The following is a 10,179-nucleotide window of genomic DNA, read 5'->3' on the forward strand; positions in this document are numbered from 1 at the left end:
AGGAAAGGGAGGTGTGTGAGCGCAGCATGCAACAAAACTCAAGCAGGAGGGAAAGTTTCAGTCTCTTAGGGAGATGACTAGGTGCATGCTGAGGGACTCTGGACACTTGTCCAGCAGGACATCTAACGGTGTTTGTCTTATCCATTGTCTCTAGACACACACCTTCAACATTCAAACATATTACTTAACGCAGTGGTTTTCAATCAGCGTGCTGTGGCACCCTGGGGTGCCTTGAGTGATGCTCAGGGGTGCTGCAGGCAACTCTGGCCTCTGGCCTTCTTTTGTTCACTCCCTCCTCTGATGCCCTCACGGCCTAGGACCCTCGGACCTACGGGACCGCCTCTCCCGGTATGCCCCACAGAGAGCCTCAAGGTCCATAAATAGCAACACCCTAGAGGTCCTGGGCCCTAAGGAAGTTAGATTAGCCTCAACCAGAGGCAGGGCCTTTTCAACCCTGGCCCCGGCCTGGTGGAACGCTCTGCCTCATGAGACCAGGGCCCTGCAGGATCTGAGTTCTTTCCGCAGGGCCTGTAAGACAGAGTGGTTCCGCCTGGCCTTTGGCTTGGAGCCAATTTGATTCCCTCCCTCCCTCCCTCCCTTTCTTTTTTCCTTTCCTTCTCCTCCTGTGATGAGGCTACATTTTAATATTTTAATGTTTCAATATTTTAATGTTGTATTTTAATCTTGTTTTTTAAGTTGTAATCATTCAACTTGTTTTTATTATTGCTTGTTAGCCGCCCTGAGCCCGGCCTTGGCTGGGGAGGGCGGGGTATAAATTGTTGTTGTTGTTGTTGTTGTTGTTGTTGTTGTTGTTGTTGTTATGTCTCTGCCTCCCAAAGGCTGGCACAGCTGTTTGTTGCAGCAGCCTTGGTCACCAGCTCCCCTGACAAATGGTGCCTCTGGGGCAGGCCAGGGGGTGCTGGTTAGCAGGAGCTGAAGCAGGTTCGGAGGAAGCAAGCAAGCGGGCGAGGGAGCCCAGCCAGCCCACCTGCCAGCCCTTGCTGGTAGGAATGGACAGACAAGTCCCAGGCCCCTGTGGGGCAGCATGAGGAGACACCTCTCTTGGGGGCAGCTCAGAGACCAGGGCAGCAGCAACGGCTGTCCAGAGGACTCCCAAGGAGGAGGGAGAGGAGAGGAGGCTGAGGGAACACTGCACTGTAATAAACAAAAATCTGCCCTTATTCCCTTATGGGGGACACAAGAGCCCTTATAGAGTCCTTTGCAGGTTCTCTATCGGTCGGAGAAAATAACAGAGGCCAACCAGAGAATATTGAGAAGCAAAGCAGTTAGTAAGCCTGATCTTTATTGATCTGCTGCAACAGGGTGCTCCCCTGAGGAGGACCCCGAACCAAGGCGTGCCAGCCCTTATACAGACATTTTAAATTCCCTGCCCTGGAGCTCAAGACCGCCCCTCCATACATCATACATACATCACAGAAGGGGTGTAACCCAAGATCACCCCCCACAAACATCATGCCTACATCACAGAAAAGGCGGTCTGCAACAGATATTTGAATGTTGTTGTTTTTCCTGTCTGCCAGGTTATCTGATATTGCCTTATCTGATTGCCTTTCCTGGTAGTCTGCCATTCCTTTGAGATGGTGATTTCCCAATTCCTGAGACAATGGGAAGGTTCCCTCGCCCCCTCCCTCCTTGCCCAGAAAACATTTGGTCAGTTTGGGAGTCAAAATGGTTTCAGCACGGTCTTCTTGTGCTGCTCCAGACATGTGGTCCACATATCTATGTTTGTGCTTGGTTGGTACATTGCTGTATAGCTAGGTTTGCTTTTATGAAGAGCTCTAGATGAGCTCTACTCATGCAGAGGTCTAGTTTGTCTCCCTGTGTTGTGCTGCCACCGCCTTCGCTCAGAGGGGCTCTGGCAGTGCCCACCCCCTCCTGCACCCCCTCCCCACTGCATTCAAGGGGCACAGCTGGGAGCTGGGTCTTGACTGGGTCTTCCACCAAACACCCCCTTTGTTCCCGCTGCCACCCCAGAGAACTCTTCCCTGAACACTTCACCCTAAAGGAGTGAAGAATGAAGTGTGTGTTGGAACACAGCTGATTTATTTAATAATTAGGTTTTTAAGATAACTTTGTATACATAAGCACATGGTTTCAAATGTTTCATAGGGAGTTGTACCTGTGTGGCTAATTTTGCTTTTTTTAGCTCTTGCGATTTATGTGGAAATTGTTCGGTTTGGTTTTGCATTTTTAAATGTTTTATTTATTGCTTATGACTACTTTTTGTATTTAATTCATTCAATTTGTATACTGCCTTCACCCAGAGCATACAACGAAACAAACCAATCACCGCCCTCCCACAGACACATTTAAGACGATATGCAAAGTTTAATAAGCCACGGGCCTGATTGTATGTTTTATTCAAAATCCTTTTCAAACTCTCAACCAATCACCTCTCACCCCCAACATCCCAAACTCACACTTTACCCCTCACTAGCTATCATTACCTTAAATCTACTATTATACTGTTCTTATTCTATTAATTACTTTGTTACACATGCGTACAAACACCAGAACACCACAACTGAACTTTAAGCAGACACCCATGCATGCACAATTTCTAAGAGACTCATTAGAGAGTCAGTGTAGTATACTGGAAGGAGGGCTGGACGATGACCTGGGAGACCTGGGTTCAAATGTCAGGTTCTGCGCTTAGGCAGGAAGAATCAGCTGCACAAATATAGGATGGGGGACGCCTGGCTTGCCATAAGGACATGTGAAAAGGATCTAGGGGTCTTAATGGAACAAAAGCTGAATAGGAATTAACAATGTGATGCTGCAGGGGGGGAAAGCTAATGCTGTTCTAGGCTGAATCAACAGAAGTCTGGTGTGCAGAGCAATGGAAGTCATAGCACCACTCAGTTCTGCCTTGGGTGTGTTCTGGGTATGTTTAGCCTGGAAAACAGAAGCCTAAGAGGAGATATGATACCTGAGAGATCTCAAGGGTTGTCCCACAGAAGTAAGAAACCTGAATCTTAAATCACAAGGGAAGCAGCACGAACACTTCCCTTAAGCAGGGCTATCTTAGAAGGTGACCTGAAAACTACAACTAACCCAGAATGCGGCAGCTAGACGGGTGACTGGGAGCGGCCGCCAAGACCACATAACACCGGTCCTGAAAGACCTACACTGGCTCCCAGTACGTTTTCAAGCACAATTCAAAGTGTTGGTGCTGACCTTTAAAGCCCTGAATGGCCTCGGTCCAGTATACCTGAAGGAGCGTCTCCACCCCCATCGTTCAGCCCAGACATGGAGGTCCAGCTCCAAGGGCCTTCTGGCGGTTCCCTGGCTGCGAGAAGCCAAGTTACAGGGAACCAGGCAGAGGGCCTTCTCGGTAGTGGCGCCCGCCCTATGGAACGCCCTCCCACCAGATGTCAAAGAGAAAAACAACCACCAGACTTTTAGAAGATATCTGAAGGCAGCCCTGTTTAGGGAAGCTTTTAATGTTTGACCGACTACTGTATTTTAATATTTTGTTGGAAGCCACCCAGAGTGGCTGGGGAAACCCAGCGAGATGGGTGGGGTATAAATAATAAATTATTATTATTATTATTATTATTATTATTATTATTATTAAGCGGGAAGTTGCTAGTTTTATTGAATTGGAATATAAAATTGTTGATTAACAAATGTAACTTTCTATAAGGAAAATAAAATAATATCACAAAAAGGGAGGTCTTGAATACTGAGACTTATGAGGAATGCTTGAGGGAGCTGGGGGTGATTATCACAGAGAAGAGTGCATGGAGATATGATAGGCATCTTCAAATATCTAAAGGGATGTCACATGGAAGATGTGATTTCTCCTTCTCCACAGGATAGAACTCCAACCAATGGCTCCAAGTTACAAGAAAGGAGATTCTGACTAAACTTCAGGCAGAACTTCTGAAGCTAAGATCTATCTGACTGAGGAACAGATGCCATCAGAAGGTGGTGGAAAGCAGAAAGTTTTTAAGCAGAGGTTGGATGGTCCTCTGTCATGGATGCTTTAGCTGAGATTCCTGCTTTGCACAGGGTTCAGCTAGATAACCATCAGAATCCCTTCCAACTCTATGACTCCATGATCCTATGATTCTCCCCGCTCTGACTTCTTTGATGGGGAGTGAGCTTGATCCTTCAAAGGTATTTCCACATTCCAAGGACAGTTAGAGTTTCTCCCTTGTGAATTCTTTGTGGGAAGTGAGAGAGATGCTATGACTGAAGTTCTTTCCATATTCCAAGCACTGATATGGTTTCTCACCTGCATGAGTTCTCCGATGTGAAGTGAGGTGGGCCTTCTGACTGAACTTCTTCCCGCATTCCAGACACTGATATGGTTTCTCCCCCGTATGGATTCTTTGATGGGAAGTGAGAAAAGTACTCTTACGGAAGCTTTTCCCACATTCCACACACTGATACGGTTTCTCCCCTGTATGGATTCTTTCATGAGAAATTAGATTTGTTTTCTCATTGAACCTCTTCCCACATTCCAAACAATGATATGGTTTCTCCCCCGTATGGAGTCTTTGATGGTTAGTGAGAACGGAACTCTTACGGAAGCTCTTCCCACATTCGGTACACTGATATGGTTTCTCCCCTGTATGAATTCTTTCATGGATAGTGAGGTGGGCCCTTTGACTGAAGCCCTTTCCACATTCCAAGCACTGGTATGGCTTCTCTCCTGTATGGATTCTTCGATGGGAACTGAGGTGGGTCCTCTGGCTGAACCTCTTCCCACATTCTAGGCACTCATACGGTTTCTCCCCCGTATGAATTTTTTGATGGGAAGTGAGATGGGCTCTCTGGTTGAACCTCTTCCCACATTCCAAGCACGGATATGGTTTCTCCCCTCTATGAATTCTTTGATGGGAAGTCAAACTTATCTTCCAGACGAAGCCCTTCCCACATTCCAAGCACCGATATGGTTTCTCTTCACTGTGAATTCTCTGATGTCGACAGACACTTGTGCTTATATGAGAGCCCTTAACAGACTCCAAGCACTGACAGGGTTCGTTCCCAATGGGATTTCTTTCATGGGAAACTGAATGGGAGCTCTGGCTAAAGTTCTTTCCAGACTCCGAATATTGATATGGCTTCTCCGTGTGGATTTTGTCGTGGTCTCCCTTGTTCTTAATTTCCAATCCATCTCGACCTGCAATGACGAGAGAAATGGATTAAAGCCTCAGAAAAAAATGGAGCCCCGTTATTGAACAAAGCTCATTAACGCTTTTGAGAGAGGAGGAACTGAAGGGAGTTAGATGGGAGGACGTACTTCAGGGTTAACTGCCTTTGTTGACTGGCATTCAGGGACATATTTATGGAAACGTAAGATTTGACAAGACTGGCTCTTTTCTGGGACAGATTTTGTTTGACTCAATCATGGAATCTGGGCCATCTCTAGTCTGTCATCTCTTTGGTCAACAAAAAACAGACCAGAGCAAAAGCAAAAGCAAAAACAAAAAAATTGTCAGAATCTGTTGTTGTACAATGGCTTTATAAATGACATGGATAGAGGAATTTAGGGGATGCAAATCAAATTTGCAGATGACACCAAACTGGGAAGGGTAGTTAATTTCACAGAAGAAAGAACCAGAAATCAAAATGACCTTAACAGATTGAAGAACTAGGCCCCAGCTAACAAAATGAATTTCAACAGAGACAAATGTCAGGTTCTTCACTTAGGCAGGAAGAACAAGATGCACAAATATAGGATGGGGGACACCTGGCCTTATGGTAGTACATGTGGAAAGTATCTAGAGGTCTTAGTTGACCACAGGCTTAATATAAGACAATAGTGTGATGCAGCAGCAAAAAAGGCGAATGATCTTCTAGGCAGCATCAACAGAAGTCTAGTGTCCAGATCAAGGGTAGTAATAGTCCCACTCTATTCCGGCTTGGTCAGACCACATCTGTAATAGTGTTTCCAGTTCTGGGCACCACAATTTTAGAAGGATGCTGACCAGCTGGAAGGTGTGCAGAGGAGGGCAGCCAAGATGACCAAGATGATCAAGGGTCTGGAAACCAAGCCTTATGGGGAACGGTTGAAGGAGCTGGGTATGTTTAGCCTGCAAAACAGGAGACTGAGAGGAGATATGAGAGCCATCTTCAGATATCTCAAGGGCTGCCTCATGGAAGAAGGAACAAGCTTGTTTTCTCCTGCTCTGGAGGGTAGGATCCAAACCAATGGCTTGAAGTTACAAGAAAGTAGAGTCTGACTAATTATCAGAAATAACTGTCTCCATTGGAATGTTGTGGACTTTACTTCCTTGGAGGTTTTTAAGAAGAGGTTGGAAGACCATCTGTCATGAATGCTTTAGATGAGATTCCTGCATTGCAGGGGGTGGGACTAGATGATTCTATGATTCCCTAACCACTCTGAAGTCTATATTTTAAAAGTCCATGGTAGTTCAAACAGCCAGATCATGGTTTAAAAAGGCATCAATGGAGAAATAATGTTCACAGACAAAAGAGTTCATAGCCCCCCATTCAAGGTGAGCTGTGAGGGTGTTATAATCACAGGTGCTTTAGGTGGTGCTGTTGAGCTCAATCAAAATCTGGGAGGCTTCACACATAGATATATTTATGGAATTTCCAAACAAATATTATGATTCAAGAGGGAACCTTACCTAGAGAAGCGAAGATCCCATGATTCTCCTCCATGACTTCCTTATGCAGAGCTCTCTGGGCAGGATCCAGCAACGCCCACTCCTCAGCCATGAAACAAACAGCGACATCTTCAAAACACACTGGTCCCTGAAAGAAGAAAAAGGTCGTCCCCTTAGACAGCATAAATATTATCGACTACACATTGTTCTGTTGTTTTCTGCCTGTTTGTTGTTGTGCTGTTTTAATGGCTTTGTTTCACTGCACATTTTGACTATGGATGCTTATTTTAATGTCTAAATGGAATTTTTTAAATTGTGCATTCCAATGCCCCACCCCTCAGCCTCTTTCCCCACAAGGCTCCTTCCCCCTACCTGATCCGGTTCCTCAGCCGCTGCTTCCCCTCCACCAGGATGAAGAGATGGAGGAGGAGGAGGTCTTGCCGGCATCCTTCTTTCACCTGCGAGAGACAAAGGGAAGTGGAGAGACAGGAGTGCAGGATGCTTCTCTCAGAGGTGCATTTGGGAGTTTGTCCCCATTTCATATTTTAGTTATGCTAAAATATTTCTCATCTCCTTTGGGTTCTTGGCCCCAAGTGGCTTCTCCCAAAATATTAGTTTCAAAATCAACAGTATGGAATCAAAAGAAGAAAACTTCCTTCCTACTTACCCAGCAGCCTCTCTCTGGTGTCCAACGAAGTCCTCTCTGCCTCAGAGGAATCAGGACCCGTTTCTGCAAACAGAACCTTTCCCTGAAATAGGATTCCAAACAGGGAAGAGGGTCAGAATAAGAATGAAAGAGGCAAAAACTTTAGAGGTTTCTGATATCCCTCCTTGGATGCTTTCCAAAAAAAAAGAATGGGCCATTAGTAGAGCATTTGGGATACTCTCCCTTATCTATTGAGCCCCTTGGGAGCATCCAGAGCAAAGTCTCTCTCACCTGCTTCCTCTCCTCCGCCTGACTCAGGAGGAAACCTTCGGCCAGGGCCACTGCCTGAGAACTGGTCTCTGCTCCGCATTCCCTCACCCAGCTCTCCATCTCCGCTGGAAGGACAGCCAGGAACTGCTCCAAGATCACCAGGTCCAGCATCTCAGCTTTCGTGTGCCTTTCTGGCTTCAGCCATTGACGGCAAAGGTGGTAGAGTTGGCTGCAAACTTCTCGGGGTCCTTTGGCCTCCTGGGAGCAGAACCACCTGAACTGCTGGCTCTGCGCCTCTGAGCGAAGGGTGTCCTCCTCTCCCAGGATCTTCTGCCCAGAGCTTTCCCAGAATCCCCCACTTCTCCCAGTTTCCATAGCATGGTCTCTTCCTGCTTCAGGGCCAGCTGAGTCTTGCTCATGCATCTGTGCTCCCAGGAAGCCTCCAAGAGAATGTTAGGGATCCCCTTTTTCACCTGTCAAATTCTGAATGAGAGGTGCTGGCAAATTCTACAAAGCAAATACATTGTTCTGTTATAAAATTTGCACACTGTCAGAAGAAAAAAGTTCTCTATTAAGTGAGGATGTGCCTCTGCCCTCCGTATTCTAAGAGTGTTTATTCATTTTTTGCATAGGTCAGGTTTTCATTTTTTTGGTGTGTGTATATTTTATGTCCCAATGTTTCCATCTGGTTAATAAATGGGATTTATTAATTTCACTGATTTACATTATTTATCTATATGAGTAACTTTGTATCAATGTAACATTTTTATATGCAACTGTGTATTTTTGCAATATTTTTGTTTACGTAGTCTGTGCTTGCTTTCGTTTCCTGTGCACTGCTTAGAGATTTTTCTAATATATGAAGAGGTATAGAAATCAAATAATCCATAAACTCATCCCTTTTCCCCCTGATCCAGAGACCCCTCCCTAAAGTGGCAATAAGTGTATGGGTCCAGGTAAATAATACAGTTGCAGACCTCCTGAGAACTTGCCTCCCGCTCTGGCTTTACTGAGCCTCTTGAGCTTGCTGATCATAAGGTTGGCAGTTCAAATCTGCATAATGGAGTGAGCTCCCGTTGCTCGGTCCCTGCTCCTGCCAACCTAGCAGTTCGAAAGCACGCAGTGCAAGTAGATAAATAGGTACCACTCCGGCGGGAAGGTAAACAGCGTTTCTGGGCACTATGGTTTTACTCTTGGTGTCCCATTGCGCCAGAAGAAGCGTCTCCACCCCCATCGTCCAGCCAGGACACTGTGGTCCTCCTCCGAGGGCCTTTTGGCGGTTCCCTCCCTGTGAGAAGTGAGGTTACAGAGAACCAGGTAGAGGGCCTTTTCGGTGGTGGCGCCTGCCCTGTGGAACACCCTCCCACCAGATGTCAATGAGATACAGAACTATCTGACTTTTCAGAAGACTGTTTAGGGAAGTTTTTAATGTTTGATGTTTTATTGTGTTTTTAATATTCTGTTGGGAATCGCCCAGAGTGTCTGGGGAGGCCCAGCCAGATGGGCGGGGTCTAAGTAATAAATTAGTATTATTATCAATGCCCTTTTTCCTTTAAAAATGTTTAGGGGTACTCTCATTTTCCTACTCATATTGAAATACTGCCCCTCAATGAGGCCAAACTTAGATTCAGAAAATGTCTAGGGGTATTCGTCCCCCTGCGTCCCCCCAGAAAAAAGCACTGATTATTATTATTTAGTCCTGCTGGCCACATGACCCAGAAACTGTCTGTGGACAAACGCCTGCTCCCTTGGCCTGAAAAGCGAGATGAGCGCTGCACCCCATAGTTGCCTTTGACCGGACTTATGGGTCAGGGGTCCCTTTACCTCTTAGCAAGAGAAGGACCCTCTGCTCCCTGACTTGGGGATCTCCCCCTGCATGAGCCGAACAGCCCCCCAGCCCCCCATGCACCCTCCCCTGCAGCTCCGGCCCCAATGCAGCCCATGCAAGAAGAGAGAAGAGACTCACCAGATCCCAGAAGAGGCAGAGCAGAGGCAACAGCCCCCTTCTCCTTGCAGAGGAGACAAAAACCACCCCCTTGCAGGAAAGGACAGGGAAGCTTCTGCTTGGGAGGACCTGCTCCCCCCTGCAGTTATTTCCGGTCCTCTCTAGGAATGTAACACTCACTTCATTTTAACCCTTGGAAGGAGGTACCTTTGTTCTGCAGAACTGGATTCTATTATAACAGCATTCTAATGACAGAGGACGAGATGGTTGGATAGTGTTTTCGAGGTTACCAGCATGAGTTTGACCAATCTGCGGGAGGCAGTGGAGGACAGAGGTGCCTGGCGTTCTCTGGTCCATGGGGTCACGAAGAGTCGGACACGACTAAACGACTAAACAACAACAAATGGCACTATCCTAATAACAGGAATAATGAGAACCACAAAAACATAAAGCCCGTAAATTCCCATTTATTAAGCAGATGAAAGCATCTGGACATAAAATATGAACAAAGAGGAGAAGTGAAAACCTGACCTATGCTATAAAGAGACACAGATTGTTGGAAGATGGAGAGCAAAGAGGATGAGGGCACTGCATGGAGGAAGAGAGGTCCAGGGGTGGCTCATGTTTTGTCTCCAGTCGAAAGCAGCCTTGCTTCTGAATCCCAGTTTTTGGGAAGGAGGAAGCGCAGGTGGAGAGAGGGGCTCTCCCCCCCC

The 10,179-nt window shown here is 46.4% G+C and overlaps 1 protein-coding gene across 1 annotated transcript; it reads right to left on the reverse strand.

Annotated features, from left to right (window-relative positions):
- Positions 1-2,348: 2,348 nt before the first annotated feature.
- On the reverse strand, positions 2,349-9,664 carry LOC310746844 (uncharacterized protein). Its single transcript, XM_083581017.1, has 6 exons — positions 9,488-9,664; positions 7,543-8,028; positions 7,273-7,354; positions 6,978-7,063; positions 6,627-6,753; positions 2,349-5,152 (listed from the first exon to the last, which is right to left on the reverse strand). The coding sequence occupies exons 2-6, from the start codon at positions 7,942-7,944 to the stop codon at positions 4,167-4,169; spliced, it is 1,683 nt and encodes a 560-aa protein (XP_083437143.1). The 5' UTR covers positions 7,945-8,028; positions 9,488-9,664; the 3' UTR covers positions 2,349-4,166.
- Positions 9,665-10,179: the final 515 nt, after the last annotated feature.

This window comes from Podarcis filfolensis (genome assembly GCF_964270895.1).
Source record: "Podarcis filfolensis genome assembly, chromosome: 13".
Classification (NCBI taxonomy): Eukaryota; Metazoa; Chordata; class Lepidosauria; order Squamata; family Lacertidae; genus Podarcis; species Podarcis filfolensis.

Bases quoted from the DNA above. Each gene is read 5' to 3' on its own strand.
- LOC310746844 (XM_083581017.1), bottom strand. From the start codon at position 7,944: ATGCATGAGCAAGACTCAGCTGGCCCTGAAGCAGGAAGAGACCATGCT. The intron at 7,355-7,542 runs GTGAGAGAGACT...ATCCTATTTCAG, and splicing joins AGGCGGAGGAGAGGAAGCAG to GGAAAGGTTCTGTTTGCAGA. The intron at 5,153-6,626 runs GTAAGGTTCCCT...TCGTCATTGCAG, and splicing joins TGGGATCTTCGCTTCTCTAG to GTCGAGATGGATTGGAAATT.